This window comes from Miniopterus schreibersii (assembly GCF_964146895.1).
Source record: "Miniopterus schreibersii genome assembly, chromosome: 2".
NCBI classification, from domain to species: domain Eukaryota; kingdom Metazoa; phylum Chordata; class Mammalia; order Chiroptera; family Miniopteridae; genus Miniopterus; species Miniopterus schreibersii.
The window spans coordinates 127443890-127464923 of NC_138102.1; the positions used below are offsets into that span (position 1 = coordinate 127443890).

At 41.4% G+C, this 21034-nt stretch overlaps 1 protein-coding gene across 2 annotated transcripts in view; it reads left to right on the forward strand.

Moving 5' to 3' along the window:
* Positions 1 to 21034, forward strand: part of PTPRR (protein tyrosine phosphatase receptor type R) — a 223209-nt gene that overhangs the window by 134470 nt on the left and 67705 nt on the right. For both annotated transcript variants that reach the window (XM_081128448.1, XM_081128449.1), the window contains one exon: positions 1391 to 1653. In XM_081128448.1, the coding sequence (XP_080984574.1) occupies positions 1391 to 1653 (263 nt within the window). The remainder of the gene's footprint in view (positions 1 to 1390; positions 1654 to 21034) is intronic.

Sequence of the window (21034 nt, forward strand, 5' to 3'; positions counted from 1 at the left end):
GAAGGACATTGGACTAGAGCTTGTTTCACATGAATCATAAAAGTGACCTGTCATGAACTGTTGTGAAGGACAACATTTCCTTGGCTTTCTCATTTTCATTTTTGAACTGTGCTTCTCCAAACCCCAAATGTAAACAAGCAAACAAATGTTCTGATATACAGGGTGTCCTCCCAAAATGTGTACACAGTTGAACAGCTGATAGCTCAATTGATATTTCTTTTCAGATTTAGCTCACTGGAATTAAAAATGGTATTCAAAGTGTGTATATATTTTGGGGGGACAGCCTGTATATATTATATTTAAATGGCAAGAACTTAGAATATAGAATATGTGCATTATCTTCTATTTATATTTTTCTGTATATGAACAGATATATTTGTTTCTGTTCTCATTCAGGAAATAACTTGCTTGCAAATAAGCAAAAACACAAAAACAAAAAACTATCCCATCTTAAATTTTATTACCCCATCCTTCAGTAGCTATGTGTTTAACTTAACACATATGTATCACCTTTCTCAGTAAAACTGGAAAAAGATTATTTAAATAGAAATAAATAAGTAAATTTTAAGAAAAGAGAAAAAAGGACCTATAAAAAGGGAAGCCTGAGGACAGGAAAGACAAACTCTACTCACCTCACAATATGGTCCAGTGGAGGGTCTCAGCAAAGTCAGTCCAATTCTTTTAAAAGTTTGAAAGTGAAGATCCTATCACTTCTGAATTATATTAGCCAATCTAGAAAGAGCTCTCACAATGGAGGAAAGTGGTACTTTTTTTTTCCTACATGCTTTAAAAATTAAAAGGGAGAAAGAGTAAGAAAAAATATTCTGGCTGTCCAAATTATTCTTTGATAGATGCCCTAAATTTAATTATTTCAAGTATTTACTAGATACTCAAGTTAACATATGACTAATGCAGATATTTGCAGTATAAAAAAATTATGGTTTATATCATAACTATTCTTTCGTGATGTTTTGCAAGACTTTCTTCTTACAGCTTGTGTTGGATGCAGATCTGTTTCCGTAAATGTTGTAAGCCCTTATTTCATTGTTATTCCTTATAAGCCTTCCGTTTCAGCCATTTTAATTATGAGCTTACTGACATCTGGCAATTTTATAAAATTAGCCAAATTTGCTTTTAATAATATTTGGGGAATAAATTTATGTGCATATATATTTAATATGTTTGTGCACCATATTTAGAAGTACTAAATATATTCTTTGGAGAAAAGTCTCAGTACCCTAAAACTGGTAACCATCTTAGTAGTCTTTGCTTACTCGCATCATCATTAAACCTTTACTCTGGTTTTCTTCTAGGTTGGGGTGGAAGAGATCATACTTTGCTGTTGAGTGTGAAAAAATGTGACAGGAGCCCTTTGTATCTCCTTCTATAGATTCTTTACAAATTAAAAGAAAAGTTTCAGCTGTCTCTGAGACAAGATAAAGAGAAACAGCAGGAGATCCACCTGTCACCCCTCGCGTTACAGCCGGCACAGTCTGAGGCTAAGCCAGTCAACAGCATGGTCCAGCCTGAGCAGGCGCCCAAGGTGCTGAGTGTGGTCGTGGACCCTCAAGGTCGATACGCTCCTGAGATCAAAGCTTCCACCTCTGTCTGCCCTTCTCCTTTCAAAATGAAACCCATAGGACTTCAAGAGAGGTAAGAGCTTTTTCTGTGTCCCCCACCCGTTGATTTTTTTAGAGTATTCACCAACTAAAAAGGATAGAACTAGAGATGACTGGCATATAGGTAGAATCACTCACCGCCAAATGGACACCAGAAGGAAATAGTCTTTCTCGTCTCCCAAAGAATCTAGTTGTGTTACACAAAATATTTTAGTCACATATGATTTTGTTACACTGGTATAGACCCAAGCCAAGGTCATCTTCAACTACAGGACAGCTTCTATAATCATGAATTGAGTGCTTTCTGAGGGCCACTGACCTATCTTGTTTGTCATCAAAACTCTGGTAGATAGAAGGACTGCCAATGAACTGTGGGTGTTTCCTGCTGAAGTACATCTTGTTTGGAATAAGGCAGAAGGAGTTTATGCCACAAATTAACTTTTTGTAAAGATTTCTCTCTGCTGCCTTTAAGCAGAACAGACACTATCTCAAGATTCATATATTATTTTTGTTACCCTACCTGCCTTGGTGATGTTCTTAAACTGATACATTCCCATTTAAAGCACATCCAGTGTATGAAAACTAGGATATGCAAAATATATAAGTGAGGAGCTAATTCTTTGTTTCCTCAAAATATTAAGTAATGCTTTCCCATGCCACTTCTTAAAATAGAAAGATTTATGATTATATTAAAATATGATTTATATTACATTCAACATTGCACATCAGAGTAGTGGAGGAACTACAGAGTTTTCAAGATACACTCCCAGGTTCATCCTCTTATTTTCCTGTATTTCCATTTTCTATCACTCTCCCATTTTGTTGCCTTAAGTTTCTAGATCACATATATAAACTTGATTGTATTTTCCATTGCACACACACACACACACACACCACTTCCCTTCAGAAAATATAGTTTGTGCCTTTAAGAACAGCAGAAGACTGAGTTGGCCGTTCACATTTCTTTGAAAGAATTGTCAAAGAGCAAGGAATGAATTGAAAAGACAGGGCTTGGCTGCCTTGAGCTCCAAAGTCCTTAAAGGGAAAACACTTTGACTTCACAACAGAAAGAAAATGGAGAGCAATCAAACCATTCTTTCTACTTCCTCTCCAGCAAATATTTGATGGTTTCCTGATGGATCCCAGTACCATTCCCTTGCCCGAATACCACTAAATTGCCCTCTGGGCAGCAGTATGGAAAGGTGCACAGGATGGAACTTTTTCCTGAAGCTAACCAGGAGTCAGGAGAACTGGAATTGAGACCCAGCTCTACCATTTCTGGATTGAGTGGTGTCATGAGCCATTCATCTGTCTGGGCCTCGCTTTCTTCTTCTGTAATATGAAGGGCTTAAACATGACTTCACTTCCTTCAGGTTCTTCTACTCATGTTATGTAAATGAGTTTTCACACTTAAGTTTTCTTCAAAGAGAAACCTTGAAGCAGGCATCTGAGCATTGGTGGTGTGCCAAAGGTAAGGTGGCAGAAAAGATCTGTTCAGATGCAACCTATAAGGAGGTCTTTCTAGGGATGATTTAAAGATGATAATAAAACTGACTAAGAGTCAGGCTAATTTTTATCATCATGTACCACCAATTCTAAGCTAGGTCAGTAATTAAATCTTCTGTGGAGTACCTATTCCCAGCATTCTGCCCTTTGTGGGCCACTGCCCGGCATGTTTGAATTCCAAGGAGCATAAGGTTAAATATCCATTTATCCATTTAAATGAAGTGAATGTTTGATCAAGGAGAGAACAGGCACCGTGTCTTACTCATTTTTGTGGTCCATGTGGGGGACTCTAGCAGAGCAAGTGTTTAACCAGTAATTTAATGGATTCCCTGCCCCTGGGTCTACAAACTCCCCTGCAACACCACCTATCGACTCCCACTTCCTTCCCACCTCAAACAGGAGAAAGCTCTTCTGCCCACAGAAGCTCCAGGTCATTCCCTCCTGATCATCATAACGGATTTCACCACCTTCCCCCTCCACTTTCAACTCTACCATCTTTGCTAACTATCCCCCAGCACATAAAAAGGTTCTCTTTTGTATCAAAGAAGCTCCCTTAACCCAATCCCTCCTCTTGTTCTTGTCTTTCCCTCCTTTCCCATATGTGTCTTAACTGGACAGAGTGTATTTGTTGCCTTACTGGTCTTCAAACTTCCATCCTCACTATTTCTCTTGCATATGCTTTCCGATGGACTAACCACAAAGCGCGTTTCATTTTCACATCTAGTTCCAATGCCTACTTCTGTTTTAAACTCTCTCTTCCTTACGCCTCCAAGACATTATTTTTTTGGTACTTGGTGGCTATCTTTAAGGCTCCCACACAAACTCCTTTCTCCTCTTAACTTCAGAGTTAGCTTCATCAAAGAGGTAGATTGAGCTGGAGATATTCTTTAGGAATCATTCATGTCAAAGATAGTAAGAGAAGAAGTGGTTGTGGTTGGCTTACCCAGTGGGGAGAGAAGAGGTGTAAAGGCGAGGCATGGAGGGAGGAATAGGAAAGGACTATGCAGAGGGAAATTGAAGCATCACTTTCTCCTGGAAGCCATTCCAAGCTTCCTCTATCTCGTTCCCCTTCTTTCTCTAGCCCACCTTACACTGATTCAGCTCTTTCCTCTGCCCTAGTCCCATAACCCTGTGTGCGTACAGTATTTAAGGCTTCTCAGGTGTGGGTAATGTTTTCATTTAGTAATGTCTTACTCCTTGCATTCTAAGCTTCTTGAGGACACATACGTGATTTAATTGTTTCTTAGTCTCTTACATATGGAACATAATTCCTGAAAAGCAAGAGCTCCTGGAAATAAATGTTTGGATAGATGGATGGATGGATGGATGGATGGATGGATGGATGGATGGATATTATAATGAACAATCCTCAGGTCACCTTCCAGTAGTGGTAGGGAAACACTTTGCTTATTCCATCATCCTTTCCTCAGCTAGTCTTACCCCATTTTCTACCATAATTTCCTGCCAAGATGGTGTAGTGACACGTTTTAAGAATGACAAAATATGCCTGGCCAGGTGTGGCTCAGCAGTTAAGTGTTGACCTAGGATCTAAGCATTTGGGGTTCGATTCCTGGTCAGGGCACTTGCCTGGGTTGTGGGTTCGATCCCCAGTCGGGGTGTGCAGGAGGCATCCGATCAATACTCTCTCGTCATTGATGTTTCTCTCTCTCTCCCTCTCTTTTCCTCTCTCTGTAATTAATAGAAGATATATTTAAAAAAAAAAAAAAAAAAAAGACAAAATATGAAGGATGTGTAGTGTTCCATGGAGTCAGAAAACTTTTATGAGAGTTTTAAGCCTTAAAGCTAAATTTATGCTTATGTACCTTAAAAAATAGTTTTTTGTGTTTTACAATCCCTCACCTGCTGATCCTGGAGTGGAATATTAATTCTCTGTTCATTGCATGAAAGTCTGGCTTCATTAAAATCACCATGAGACCGTAAAGGCTACATTTTGAGTCACTTGTCTCAAAGCCTTTTGGGTCATGCCAAATAAATATCTCATCCCTGATGGGGGAGAATCTATTTCTCTAACATTATTAACAATAAAGCAAAATTTTAAATAAAAAAATAGTTAAAAAATTTTAGCTAGTACCAAGTATATACCCTGAAAATGATGAAGATTAAAGAATCATAAAGTGAGAGACACAGCAGTTTCCTCTTTTTTTCTCCCTAATTCCAACTTGTCACCAAATCACACTGATTCTTGCTCTTCGGATTTTCTCATTACTGATTCTCTCTTTTTGTAACCACCACCCTGGACCAACATCTCATTATTTCATATTTGAATTGTGGTGTCTTATGATCATAAAAGTGATACCAGTGCTTTATATGTGCTTTATATTTCACATACATTATTTTATTTCACCTCATCTGCCTGCCCTAAATCTCTTCTCTCCCTCAGTTCATACCTTGCACTCTTCTGATTTATCTTTCTATAACAATACTTGCATTGTTACTCTGCTGTGTAAAAATCCTCATAGCCCCCCTTTGCCTACAGAAGTCCCCTACGCCTGGCCCTGATCATATCCTCCAGACCTGCTGGCCACTGTGCCCCGAAAGTAAACCTTCCATTCCTTCTGCTCCCTCCGCCCAGCGTGCTGGGTTCCTGTCCACACGTGCATCTTTGTTCTCCTGGCCCCTCTGAATTCCAACTTCTCTCTCTAGTCTCTAAATCTCAACATGAAATTTACCTTCGGCCATCAGCACGACACCTATCAGTGCCCACAGTGATTTTAACACCTCTGAATCCTCACATGTTCCACTCTTCGAGCAGTGATTTTAGTTAAAGAATATTTAGAAAGAAACTGAAACTGGGTTTTGAGTTGTGTGACCTGTCCCTTCACCAGCTTGTGAGACTCTTAAGGTCAGGGATAGTCTCAAGATATTCTTGTGCCTCCCATGATTCCTGTAATCTTGGTACACAGCAAATGCTTGAAAGTGTTACATTGTTAATTTATTCATTCATTCACCGGATCATGTTCCTTTACATCTTGGCATCTCATCTATTTCTCAAGCAACTTCCATAAGAACAAAGAGCCCAATGATAAACCACAGAGCTGAGTCTCTGGGCTAATATGACTTCTGATATTACTAAGTGACTCAACAGGTTAAGTCCTTAGTCTTCCCAAACTACAAAATAAGTATGGTAATATCTGTTTTACCTTTTTTTTTTAAAGCATACCATGAAATCAACAATTAATATAAATGGCCTGGTGCCTTTGAGAAAGAAAGAAAAATCGAAAGTTCTTTTTGGAGTTTTTTCCTGGTCCCATCCCTAGGTCAGTTCTACTGGTGAGCTCAGGAAAACTGAAACTTTTTTTTAATTGAATTGATACAGTTGAACCTGCCATTTGAAATCATAAATATTTTTTAAACTGTTAAATGCTTATATTTTTCTCACCCTATTTATAAATATGTATCTGTAAATTGGCCATCTAATGTTATTTAGCAACTCTCAGTATCGAATTAAACCTATCTTCATCTAAGGAATGAATTCATTTCCTGTGGTGAGTCCCTGAGTTGGGGAGATAAGTGCAGATGCCTGTGTATAATCACCTGTAATGAGGAGAATGCCTCCTGCCTGGCACAGCATGAGGCCATAGCTCCTGGCCCCTCTTCTTTGTTCCACCCTGCCCTCCTCAAGTTCCCTGCTTGTCACTCCCAAGGAAATGATACAAGCCAGGTTCCAAATGCCCAGTAAGCAGAGATCACAGTGAGACCCCTGAATGATACATTTCAGAGAACTTCTAAACAGGAGTTTCTGCCGATTTTCCCTTTTGGCTACTGTATGATTAATAGCCGATTTTATGGAAAGGAAATCAGCAGGCAAACGAGTTGATTCACATTAAATCCTGATTTTTTCTCATTCAATTTTCCTTTCAGAAGTAAAAAGCGAACAGGGACAAGATAACTAACTGTCCAGATAGGAAGGGTGGACTTGTGTAGCACCGAACTCTCACTCCTGGCTTATGTTTTCCTCGGTGATCAGTCAGTGCACCAGAAGGAATGTGGCATTAATGAACTGGTTTTCTTTCTACCACAATAAGGCCTCCTCAGGCCCCAGGGGTCACTGAGACCTAAGAAATAAACGTTCTCTAACTTCTTAAGCTATTTATCTTGGTATCTGTCCACAAATCCCGTGCAAAGGATGATATAGCACCCAGCTATGCGATTTTAAAGGTTTCTTTAGGGGTTGCAACCTGGCTGAGCCTGGGAGATGCCGCTCAGAGCTAGAGAGATGTCTGCAGTGATGGGAGTAATGAAAACTCAGTGGCCAAGAAAATGCTGAGTGTTCTACACCTAAACACTAGGCCTTGTTTATGATCACTTCCTCTGGGCCAGGGCGCATGTCCTGGCTTCTGCCCCTGCTTTCCCCAGCAGAGAAACATTTCAATGCTCAGAAACTGGAACTTAAAGGATACTTCACTGCTCCTCAATTGATCTCCCTTTGGGAGATTTCTTTTAAGGAAAGGAGAGAATATAGAATGGATACAACCGAATAGCTAGGTGCAAAGTATACAAAAGTACTCTGGAAATGAAAATCTGTATTCATGAAATAGACCCATCAATGAAAATGGATCCAACTCCCTCAGTTTCTTGAGACCCAGACTCTTCTCTCTTGGGCCTTAGGAGAGGTTCCTGAGAGCATAGCCTGACAAGGATTCTTGTCCGCGTGAGTTATTGAGCGGATGCTCTCAGGAGAGCCCAAAGGAAAGTAGGGGATGCAGATAAAGGAGAAGCCAAGCAAAGAGGTAGTTTCAGCTGACACCTGGCCCAAGCCTGGTCTCACAGGGAGAGCCAGAGCAGGAGTGGCACCTCATGAACAAGTGCTCCACCTTAGGGCACACGGACTGAGCCTCTGGGCCCTTATGTCAGTCAACCACTGACTTCAGGCCATCCTGGGGATGGTGGAGGCATAACTTCCGAGGCATCTCCCGTCAAGGCCACTCCCAGCAGCTGAGGGCAGTTCCCGAGAAGTGGCAGGTGTGTGCCATTCACAGCCAATACTCCCAGCCTCGGGGGAGAGGAGATATAGGCACCAGCCTGGTAAAGGTGACCTGGGTGGGGCACCAGCAGCATCACTACACTTGCCAAAGGTTACAACGCTAGTTGCAGCAGAGCTAAGTTTATACTCCAGGTTTCCTCGATCATTTTTTTTCAATAACAGTTTGCCTTTAATATTAATCTGTATTAGTTTCAGGTGCACAGCACAGTGGTTAGGCAAGCGTGTACTTTACAAAGTGTTCCCCTGATATTTCAAGTATCCACCTGGCCCCATACATAGTTATTACAGTGTTACTGACTGTATTCCCTATGCGGTTCTCTGTATTCCTGTGACTGTTCTGTAACTACCAATCTGTGCTTCTTAGTCCCTTCACCTTTCCCCTGATCTTTCCAGGCTGTCATACTCCACCACACAGCCTCCTTCAGATAAACACCATTTGTTCTAGTGGAACCTGTGACCCAGTACCACCGAACAATCTGTCATCCATGACTCATTTTCTCTGCTTGACCATATGGGGATCATATAGATAACAAACAGCCATTTACAAGTCAATTCTAACTTAACATCAATAAAAATAACAACTCAGTAAGATTGTCGACCCTTTCCATACGTCGACCCTTCTCATTTAACCCTCACAAGGGACTTATCATTAGCATCCCCTCCTTATAGTAAGGAAAGTAATGCTCAGAGTTTAAGTCACTGCCTGAGTAACCTAAGTAATAAGTTGTGGCGGGGCGGGGGGGGCGGTGTGTGAGAGTGACAAATAGAATTTGAACCCAAGCAGCCTGGTTCCAGAGGCTGTGCTCTCTGGGGGTGAGGGGAGCACATATATTTCATATTCTTTGGGAAATAAGTAAAAAATAGATTACAAACCAATGTCTTTAATAAGTAGGTATATCATAGAGTGTCACACTGTTATTTGTCTTAGCACATGTCATGCTTGTCTTTCAGGATGCTTTTCAGATTCTAAGTCAATTAAAATTCAGTTTTGTGCAGTAGATTCAAAACGCTCAAGGTGGATAACCATTTCATTGCCAGTCCAGAAGCTCAGCGTCAGTCTCAGGTTTTCTCCCATCGGTGTGTCCCCATTCTGGAGGTCCAGGGGTGGCCCAACGGAGAGGGCCAGGATGATGGCAGACATGACTATAGAAAAGAAGCCAAAGCGAGAGGGAGGCATGAGGCGGTAATCCAGGAAAGTCAAGCCAAAAACTGTTCTCCGGGGATCTGGCAGGGAGGGCTCTCTGTTATTCAGACTGTGTGCGCAGTGACTGAGCTCGGCTGGCTGTGTGCGGCGGGCAGTGGACGCGGGGGGCGCAGGCTCCTGCCGCTCCTGCAGCGGGAAGAGAGGGCCCAACCACGAAAGCCGACGCACTGACCACGGACCTACCGTATGCCTCCCACGGAGCTAATGTTACCTCATTCGCCCTTCACAGCACCCCGAGAGGCAGTGCCGTTTCTATGCCCTTCTTGCAGGCGAGCTAACGGAGACATTGAGTAACGTGTTCGGCATCACAAAGGAATAAAGATAGAGTTGGAGATTCAAATCTGGACACTGTGGCTACGAAATCTGCACATAACCACTCTGTTCTACTTCCTCCTCGATGACACAGATGATAAAACTTTTAAGCTTCTCTTACTTTTATGATCATCTCCTTACAAAAGACTTTCGTGGGGACGCCTGGCGTTGGGGAGGTATTGGAAACATGCACAAGCCCTTCACTAACGGCGGTCGCCACGCCGTTTCTCTCTTTATTGGTGGGATAGACACAATCGCCCTCTTATGTAGGCGGGTTGGAGTTCTGGAGGCTTAGGAAAACACTTTAAAGGGTTCTTTATTAAAAACAACGGCACTGGGATTAAGAAAGTGGAGGCAAACGTTTTGAAATCTGCCTCAAGATTAATGACAAGATGTGAGACAAAAGGTAATAGAATGAAAGAAATGACAGCAGACACAACCCAAGGAGGGCAGAACAGATGCCAAAATATATTTTTAAGGAATTGAGAGCAGTAAGGTTCTTCCTAAAAAGGTAAAAATAGTCCCTCACTTGTTGCCAAGCACTGCCCTGGCGTCTCTCCAAGCTGAAATGCTTGAGCCCCTGTGGCTGATGAAGTCCCTGAAGTGTAGATATGAAAGTGGCTCTAACAGTCACCTCCCCACCTTTCTTCTTCTCCACTCGTGGCCCCTGGCAGAATATAGGAGTGAGTCCCATTGGTCCTCTTTCTGCTGTATCTCCCACCGGACCACCCATCACACAGGCTGCTGCATCCTGAGATTCATGCAGAAAGGACTTCTCAGCACACCCATCCTTCAGTACTCGCTGCCTTGAACCTGATCCCGGACTCTGGCTTCCTGCTTTCCTAGGTGGTTTCCATTTCCACTCCCACTGAGGGACAAAACCCAATGACCCTCTTGAACTCTTGCAGCCAACCTGTAGGGTGTGACCTGCTTTTAGAGACAGTCATGCTGGCTTTCCCCAGCTGCGCAGCATTGGCATTTCCATAAAGTTCTCCTTGTCCTGACCCTAAACCAGAGGCGGCTGGGGTATAATTTTAGAGGTTTGTGTTTGCAGATTCCTCTGCCCATGATCACATTAGAGCTTCTCCGTGAAGAGTACTAACTGCTGTGTTTTCTAGAATGAGATTTTAAGTCTTAGCAAGGGACCACGTTCTAGATCTTGAGGTACAAGTTGACAGAATTAGGTGAAATGGCCTTTTTTTGTCAAAGCATTTTATTCAGGGCAGGTGCAGACAATTCCCAGAGTACCTCTGCTTCTTTTCCGAGAGAGAGCAGCTCGGAATCTTAGCTGCTGTGTCAGGAGACTTCACCTCGCAGGCAGAGACGGCTATCTTTGTAGTTATTTGAAATGTGTCATAAGATTACAGCTCAGGGACCCATTATGATTTTTTGGACTTCTTGAACGTGGTTCTCCTATGACATGAGGCATCACCCTGTTCTCATCAGATTTCCCCAGCTATGGATACATGACCTCTATAGCAAAACAGGGAAAAATCAGCAATCACCCAGGGCAGGTGACGCTAGCAAAACTGTTATTTTTTCAACTGATGGGTTTGTTTATTGGTGGTGGTTTTTTGTTGTGGGTTTTGTTTTTTTTTTACCTGTAAGTCTGTCATCAGTGTTAAAGTATCATTTCCATTTAGCAATGATAAATGATTACCTGGGTGTGATAGAGCAAGGGTCCCAAAGCTCTGTTCTCAGATAGGATCGGCGCCAGCCTAGATGAAGCCTGATTGTATGTAGTATGTGGCAATAGTGTCCTCTAGTGGACAGCTGCATGTTGAAGCAATTATTAGCTAGTCTCCTCCAGGGAACAGGAAAGAGGAAGCAGGATCTTGTTTTTGTAAAAGAACAAAAAAATCTATCATGACCTCAGTGTCCTCTCAGACAGGTGAGGTATAATCTCTTTTGGCAGATACTTTAGAAAAGGTCTTGGGGTAGTGATGAAAGAGCTGTAACTTAAGAAATAACAAATAGGTGTGAACACTTTCAAATATGATGTGCTTCCTTAGCAATGCTTAGCATCCAGTCGTTTTCGTTTCTCATTTCATCCACAAGTAATTTTAAGGACCATGTGTCAAATGAGATGATTATTGCCTAATATGTCTCATAACATATAAATCCTCTTACATAAGAGCCTATTATTTTTCTAAATCAGAGATTTAAATACGAGCCTCAATAATTCTTCCCTTTCCAGGCCCCCTCATGCTGCCTGACTGATATTTTTATTTCATTTCCCAACATTGTGGTGACTATTGCACAATACCTGACGCATGCTATATGTTTCCTTAATATTTGTTAGATCTCATATGGAAAAAGGAACAAGTCCTTCAAATTAGGTTAATATGGAAAGAAATACTTAAAAAAAAAAAAAAAAAAAAGACCTCCATCATCTCCCCATTGCCCTGCGGGCAGGGGGCCTGGCTGCGTTAGCCAGCAGGAGGGGGGCGTGAGCCCCTCTCGCATCGCAAGTCCCGCTTCTCAAGCCGCACCGCAGGGCGCTGAGGGGCGCTGACCGAAACCCTCATTCCCCTGCTGCCCATGTGAGCCCCTGAATGATTAGTTTTAGTCTTGTTATGCTTCATTTCCTGCTGAATTTTGGCTCCAAAGTTAGTATTTTGTTACTAAATTCCTATTCAGAATATTCTTCTGATAGAATCCTTAGTCTACCTAAGGAGTCTGAGAAATTTTAAGCCCACTTAGTTTTTTAAATTTTTTTAAAATTTTTATTGAATTTATTGGAGTGACACTGGTTAATAAAATTATACAGGTTTCAGGTGCACAATTCTACAACACATCATCTGTACACTGTATTATGTGTTCCCCACCCCACATCAAGTCTTCATCCATCACCATTTATCCCTCCTGTACACTCCTCCACCTCCTGTCACATCAGCCTGCCCCCCAACAATCACCTCAGTGCTGTCTGTGTCCATGAGTTATTTCTCTTTTCTTTTTTCGTTTTGCTCAATTCTTCTATCTACTCGCAGCCCCCTCCCCTGACAGCTGTAAGCCTGCTTTCTATCTTCAAGTCTCTCTTTATTTTGCATTTTAGTTCATTTTGTTTATTAGATTCCACATATGAGTGAAATTATATGGTACTTGCCTTTCTCTCACTGGCGTATTTCACGTAGCATAATGCTCTCCAGGTCCATCCATGCTGTCCCAAAGGGTAACATTTCCTTCCTTTTTACGGCTAAGTAGTAGTCTATTGTGTAAATGTACCACAGGTTTTTTATACACTCATCAACCGATGGGCACTTGGGCTGCTTCCAAATCTTTGCTCTTGTAAATAATACTACAGTTACCATAGGGATACATATATTGAATCAATGATGTGAGTAAAAACAATTAAGTGGTAAAGGACCTATGATTGTGAATACATTAAAAGTAGGGCAGAAACCTAGGGTAGTCCTTAACCATGGATTCTTAGCCATGTGAGTCTCTGATGGACACTCCACACTGAGCAAAAATCTTGCTTTTTTCATTCAACAATTTGTCTCTTTGCCCAAGGCAGCTTTTCCAAATCTGGATTGCTCTCCTTGAATTTCCTTTCCCAGTCCCATCCATAGAACACACCCTGGCCATAGAACCAACAAAGGGATAAACCTGTAGGAATTAACTGCTTCTTCACTACCCCTCCCTCCCTTCCCTGACCTCATAGATTCTTTCTCTCTCTCTCTCTCAGACACACACACACACACACACACACACACTCTCACACACACACGCACACACACGTAGACTCGCCCTAGAGCTCACCGGTCCTTGCTTCCTTACTTCCCAGTTCCACACGTAGTAGGGGCTCTTTGCCTGTTAGCTCCGTGATACAGAGTCAGCCTCACCCATCAGCCTTAGCCTGTCGTCGATTTCAACTCTGAAACTTCCACTTAGTTCTAGAAAGCCCCGGGCCAGGGAAACCTTCTCGTTTGCCATTTCATTCCTGGATACTGAATTTCTCCAACCTTTTCATGTGACCAAGGAGTTATTTTAGTCTGTGGTCTGTCTGCTCCTGTTCGAGTGTAAGTCTTGTAAAAGCAAAGAGATTCTGTCCTGTACCTGTTATTACAGAACAAATGTGTATCAAGACGAGGAAAGCCACGCGGAAGAATGATTCCATATTTGTAAAATAGTGGTTTAGGAATCTAGACAGAGGTCTCAGGTGACGGGATCACAAATTTCTGCGTGGGAGGCAAGATTCCTTCATCCTGGAACATTCCGTGGAGGCGTGTATGGGGTCACCATCCTTACCCTAGTCTTCACTTTCCTACTGCGCCTTTTAAAAACTTAATGTTTTAAACATTTATTATGGAAGTTCTGCAGAGGAAAGATTCTTCCATCCAACTTCTCGATCCAGATGACCTTTATAATCTTGGTTGCAGTAACGATGGCTTGATTTCGGTCACTGTTTTGTGGAAGACAGTTCACCTCACTTTCTAAACCAGCCTCTAAAGTATATCCCAACTTCCAAGTTGCTTCATTTTCCACTCCATCCACATAATTCGTGGAGTGTTAAATGTACTGGGAGCAAGTATTAATAGAAAAAGCAAATTAGTAGAAACAATTCCTGTTCTGGCCATAAGCTGTATAAGGGAAGGGCTCAGGGACTGGAGCAGGTCAGAGTAAAGCGGATGCATTTCCAGTTGAACGGGTGAAAACCCAAGAACGCCGCGGCAGAACATGGCCTATACTAGGTATGGGGGGGGGGGGTCTCGTGTGTTTTGTTATTTGGGCAGATTGAATCCAAGAGCTTGGTTGGTAGAGATGTTGGAAACGTGTGCACAGAGATATTATTAGAGTAATGAGCTACCCTATGAAATGTAAAATCCTTGAGAGCAAGGAGGCACATGCTCAGCAAAAGAAGTAGTGACTCAGAGATTTCTAATTTCTAATCTAAGCGTGTCCTACCACATATGACCTGGAGGGGGTGCATGGAAACTACCGTATGCCCGAAAAGGGACAACCCAGGCTCTGTGACAGAAAGCCCCAAGTCGGCATTATAGCCTCTACAGTGACAACAGTGATCCCGTCCCTCATTCCCACTCATTGGTGGCAGTGGTCGTGGTAGGCAGGTGAAGTCTCAAAGCAGGTGGTGACATATTAGAACTAGGAACTTCTTGAAAAAGTCAAAAACACAGCATTTGAAAGTCGAGAGGAACCTCTGAGCAGTGGTTCCGCAACCTAATTTCACACTATGCTCCTCTAGGGAAACTTTGTAACGTTTCTAGATATTCTGCTAAACAGAAATTTTCTAGATAGAAACTTTTTTATCTAGATAGAATTTCTAGACAGAAAATGTTCTAGCGTCAAACCCAAAATTTTAGCCTCAATAGCTCTGGGCCGAGTTGAGGAGATAGATATAGCTATAGATCTAGACATATGAGAGCTACATATCGAAATATACACATACACATGTACTTTAAAACATATACATTTAAATGCACCTATTTAAATACATGTATCTAAATGCCTGTGTATATTCAAATATACTTAAATTACTATGTATTTATATTTCTAAATTTGAATTACTTCTGTTTACGAAGCACAGTCTTAGTGGTCTTGGCTCTAGTCCCAGGGACGCTCCTGGAACTGTGCAGCTGCTGGCAGAGCCTCTGATGAAAGCAGTGGTCCCCTTTTTTGGAAGCAGAGCTCTGAAACCGAAACAAGTCATCGATGGCAAAGCTGGAAACTTTTCAAATGATTGTCTAAAACCAATTTCACTTTTGGCCTCACACTACACCAACAGCTCTTACCTTCTCACGGAACGCTGGGTTCCTGGAACTACATTTATTACTAAAATTATTAGGATCACAAGACGTGTTAGAAGATGCCTTCCTTTTATTTAATGTTTTACTAATGCAGAAACTGAGATAAAGTTAACTGACTCACAAAGAACTGTAAATCTCATGGGAACCGCCTGTCAGAACTGGGTTATTCAGCCATAAAATCATAGCTGGCTTCGTGGCTAGCTACAGGTTATACCACATGTTGATCTAAATTAGTGGTTTTCAGCTACACCCCACAGGGCCTTGGGGGAGAGATGGTGGGCCCTGGGTTCTTCTCAGACTCCTGAATGAGCCCAGCTCTGCATACACTTGTTCTGCTTATTGGCCTTGCAAGAAAGGGTTTCTTTTCTTTCTTACCCAAGAGCCGTAGTTTTGAAAAGAGTTTGAAGACCGTCCATGTGATTGTTTCTTCAGACAGGCTGTGCAGGATAAACCTCCCCAGATGGAATCAGAGACCTGAGGGGAATACAGGTCTCGCTATGTTCTGGTCCACAAGTCTTTCTCCGGCTGTGACTGTTCTGTGCAGGTCATGTCCATTGCCCTGTTTGGAAGCATTTTTGTAAGACTCTTTTAGTCTGATTCCTCTGTACTGGTGCAGTAAAGTGGCCAGAACATATTCTCCTGCCTATTGTTGCCCTCAGTGTACCTGAGACACCTTTAGTATGTCCCAGGGCTGTTTATAATGAATATAAATCCAAAAATAATTCCTAGAAAAGCTGTTGCTTACTCTAGGATACATTTCTCATTGGCCATTTAGAAAACTTGACCACAGTACAAGTGTGATAACTTCTCTTAGAAACGCGCTTATAAATTTTTATTTTAAAATTCTTTACAGATTTACTGATATGTATCGTTTATGTCTAGATGTTAATTGTTCTAGTGTTTTATCCTTGTAACCCATTCTTTTTTTAATTTTTAAAAATTGATTTGAGAGAGAGAAACATCAATTTGTTGTTCCAGTTATTTATGCATTCATCAGTTGATTCTTATATGTGCCCTGACAGGGGATCAAACCCACAACCTTGGTGTATCAGGACCACGCTCTAACCAACTGAGCTACCTGGCAGGGCCCTTATAACCCATTCTAAAAGTTCTCTTTTGCCTTACAGTTATAACTAACATCTTTCAAAATTAAATGTAATACAGCTTTTTAATGACCCCAGAGAAAGCAGTAGTTGTTCAGCGAAAACCCCTGGCTAGGAGGACCTTTGAATCTGAGTGTTTTCATTTTCTGAGAGGCAAAATCAAAATGAGGATCCAGAACTTAGTTTCATCCAGTTAGGATCTTTCCATGACAACATGGGGTCCTTCAAAGTTTAAGAAACCATTTCAAGATTTTGTCTTCCACTATCCTGTAGTCTGAGAGTCATATGTGATCAAATCTACATCAATTAATATGTGCCATTTTTAATACTTGGTAGGAACATATATATTCTTTCTACTAAAAGCTCATTATACTCTCCTTTATTTCTTCCCCAACCAGTTCCCTGTATATTTCAAAATCTTGAAAAGAATAGAAAGTGGGTAATGGAAATGAGTAGGAAGGAACCCTATTTGTATAATGCAGACTATCCCACGGTGATAATAATAACAGTTAACACTTATCAAATACTACATTCCAGGCATTATTCCAAATGCTTTACATGTGTAACTCAGAACATTCCAAACAACCCTACTGTTATTACCCCAGTTTTGCAGAAGAGAAAACCATGGCCTCCAGAGGTTGGGTCACTTGGTCAAGGTCACCTAGCTGGCTGTGGGAGCCGTGGAAGGAATATAGGCAGTCTGGCTACAGACCCCAAGCTCTCGATCACTCACTAAACATACATTTCTAGGACCTTAAATTTCTACCCAAATTTGAAGCGGATTTTTGCCTTCAAATGTCCTGTTTATGGTAAGCACATGATAGATATTTGTTGCATTGAATTGGCTTTCTGATGAAATTTTCTTGAATTAAGTTGACTAAAATATAGGCAAAAAGATTAAGCAGCCTTTTTTAAAAAAAGAGGAAGGAGCGTTGTTTCTTATTGGATTTTAGTTTGAGTCTCTTGAACAATCTCCTACAAGGTTATGTGTAAAATCACCTGTTGTCATAATCATGTACTACTCAAGTCTGCATGAGAAGCAGGACTATTGGACTGTGATTTTGGTCTAAGGGCTTAGAAAGCCACTAGATAAGACCTCTCTTAGCAAAGCGAGACAGACTTACTGAGTTTGCCTTCAGCCAGGGTTTTGCTGGATCCCTTGAAGGGTGAATCCACTCATTCTAGAACTTAACAAATGGTCTAGAAATATTCACTCATCTTTCTCATAGCGTTAGATATTTAAGCCTTTAACATTTAAAGTTTCAGGACAGCTGGTAAGGGGAACAACGAATAGATGAAAGGTTGTTTGTAATTTTTCTAAAAAGTAATCACCTTATTCTGAATGCTTTCCATTCTTTCCCCCCATTTTTTTCTGTTCTTTTAAAACCATTTGCACCACAAGGCCATTGTCAGTGTACATAAACTCACCCAAGGGCTACTGGTACATTTTTTCCCGGTGTTCAGCCCCCAAATCAGTAACTGGGGGATTTGATCTTTTTCCATTCTGCATTTTTTATGACAGACGCACAAGAGCATAATACATTGGAAAGAAAGGCCTTAGATTTCCTGGCTAAAATATAGCTGCTTTTCCTAGATTCGGTGGATAATTTTACTCCATTGTGCTTTATTTATTCTTAGTAGGACTTGCATGGATTGTTTTCAGGATAATGTCAGGGTAATTGTTCATAACTGAGCTATGGGTCAACCCAAGGGCATTCTCCTGGGAACAGTTCAGCTAAAATATACAAAAGATCTCTCCTCTTATCAAAAATATTTCTTCTTAAACATAAAGATAAATGAGGAAAGTTTTGACCTGGTATAAAAATAACAACAGAATAAATCTTTGACTAAATGCCTTATGTGATCTTAGTGCATAGTTAGATGGCAAATAAATCATGTCTCCCGGCCCTGTCTCTCCATATTTTAATAGGATGATATATAAAAAGCCTTCTGGACACTGGGAAGGGGCGCCTTCTACACCCTTCCTTTTTCAAGACGATAGCATTGACCATGAGACAATGTAAAACATGAGACCCCAATGTTTCCTCAGCCATTATTAATTTTTTTTAAATTTTTTAATTTTTTTAATTTTAATGAACTATACAAGTAATGCATTCTTATTGCAGAATTTTTAAAGCATATTTAAGCCAAGGCAAACACATAGAAATTATTTTGTTCTCAGCCCCACCACCAGCAATAACTACCGTTACCTTACTGTTGTGTGTATCCCTCCAGGCTGCACACACTCGCCTGCACACACTCACACACATACCCAGAGTAACTGCTAGGCAGTGACCGCAGCGGTCGCGAGAGGAGCAGGAACAGGCACCCGCCGCAGCTCCAGCAGCAGCAGTGGCAATGGGAGCTGCCGACGGAGCAGCAACAAGAGGATTCAGACCGCAGCAGACACAGCTGCGGGAAAGCTGCAGCCGCTGTGAGTGTCCTGACAGCAACAACGCAGCAGCAGTCACAGTATTCACATGCCAGCTACGTGGCGTTTATTACGTGCGTGGACTCGTCCGAGTGTTCTGCATGCATTATCTCAAGTAATCCTCACAACAGTCTAATGAAGTAAGTGCACTAGTTGTATTTCCATTTTACAGATGAGAAAACTGATGGACATTCAGGTTAGGTAACTTGCCCAAGACGACGAAGCCTTAAGGGGCAGAACCGGAATTCGAACCCCAGGCGGTCTGGCTCCTTAATCCACTCTTTTTTTTTTTTTTTAAATATATCTTTATTGATTGCAGAGGGAGGAAAGGAGAGGGAGAGAGAGAGATAGAAACATCAATGATGAGAGTCACTGATCGGCTGCGTCCTGCACGCCCCCGACTGGGGATCAAGCCCGCAACCCGGGCATGTGTCCTGACCAGGAATCGAAACCCGATCACCTGGATCCTAGGTCGACGCTCAACCGCTGAGCTGCGCCCAGCCGGGCTGAAATAACTTTTTTTAAAAAATCTTATAAATAAAATGGTCATTTACAATTTTCAACTTAACTGTCTTTCGAAGATAGTATATTTTGCAAACATTTTTGTTCCCCTATTTCATTATTTCTCAACAGCTGCTAGCCCTTTGTATGCTTGTCTAACTTCTTAGGGTCTCTGTGAATTCTTTAAAAATGAAGGGAGCCTGGCCAGGTGTGGCTCAGCCATTGAACATCAATCGACCTAGGATCCAGGCGATCGGGGTTCGATTCCTGGTCAGGGCACATGCCCAGGTTGCGGGCTCGGTCCCCGGTGCAGGGCGTGCAGGAGGCAGCCGGTCAATGACTCTCTCATCATCGATGTTTCTATCGCTCTCTCCCTCTCCCTTCCTCTCTCTGAAATCAATAAAGATATATTTAAAAAAATTAAAACAAAGGGAAAATTAACCATGCTGCTTAATATGTCATAATCCTCAGTTTATAGATGTGCCTCCCCATATTTCTATGCTTCATAAGTATTTCTGACTGAATGAAGCAATAAGAAATAAAATTTCGGAACGCACACTGAAAGCAGGGTTGTGTCGCACCAAACACAACCACTGCACTAAGAATGCCCTTTAATGCTGATGGCAACAGCAGCTAAAGGAGTAAGAAAAAACTTAAAGGAAAACCACAGCAGTGAAATAGGTAAATGTTGCTGATTGCTTTGGTTCTATTTGGTTCTGTTTCGTCTTCAGTAATTCCATATTTTGAAAGTTTAAGTTACAACTTACAGTTGTAATATTTAATCTGCATGTAACGTTGGGACTGCCCTTTATACAAAAGATTCCCTCTGCCTCTGCGAAGCTGTAATTCAAGATAGTGTACGACCTGAAACAAACAAAAAAATCACTCCAATGCATTAGTAAAGTTTTATCTTTTGACTGATGAAAAATATTAAATCTTGGGCAAAATATATGACCCCTAACATAAGTTTGAATTCTTGTGTCCTTTTATAATGACTTCAGACTGCCAGGAATGACAGAATTAGAAGTAAATATATTTTAAATAAAAAATAACTTAAAAGGGAAAAAGAATGCCCTCAGAAGTTATCTCAGGACTTTTCTGCTCAGGGCTTCAAGCTGAAGTTTTGGTGATATGATTTTATTTCTTTTCCAAGTCTCTTATCTGGAGTTTATTCTTGTTACTGCAGTTGCTACTGGTTTTTAACTTGTACACAGGAAACCAGTGCCAATCAATTTTGTTCCCAAGGTGACAGGAATCCCTGGTTGGCCAGATGTTGATTGTGCTTGCTACTCAGGCTCCACCCATCATATTTTCTTTCCTTTTGGCTGAACTTAAGACAAATTAATCAGTAGTCGACATCTGGCAGACAGTTTTGGTGTCGTCTCAGTGATTTGTTGACCTGCACAGTTAAAAAGTAAAAATCCAGAGTATAAAACTTATAGGCACTAAATAGAAAAGCTACCTAGAGTCCTCCGTGAGGACTTGCATGGAAGGCCCATCTGTGGGCTTTTAAAGTGAACATGTGAATTTTCTCAAGTAATGAAACATCTGTTGATTAAATATTTCACTTTTTTTATGATGGTGA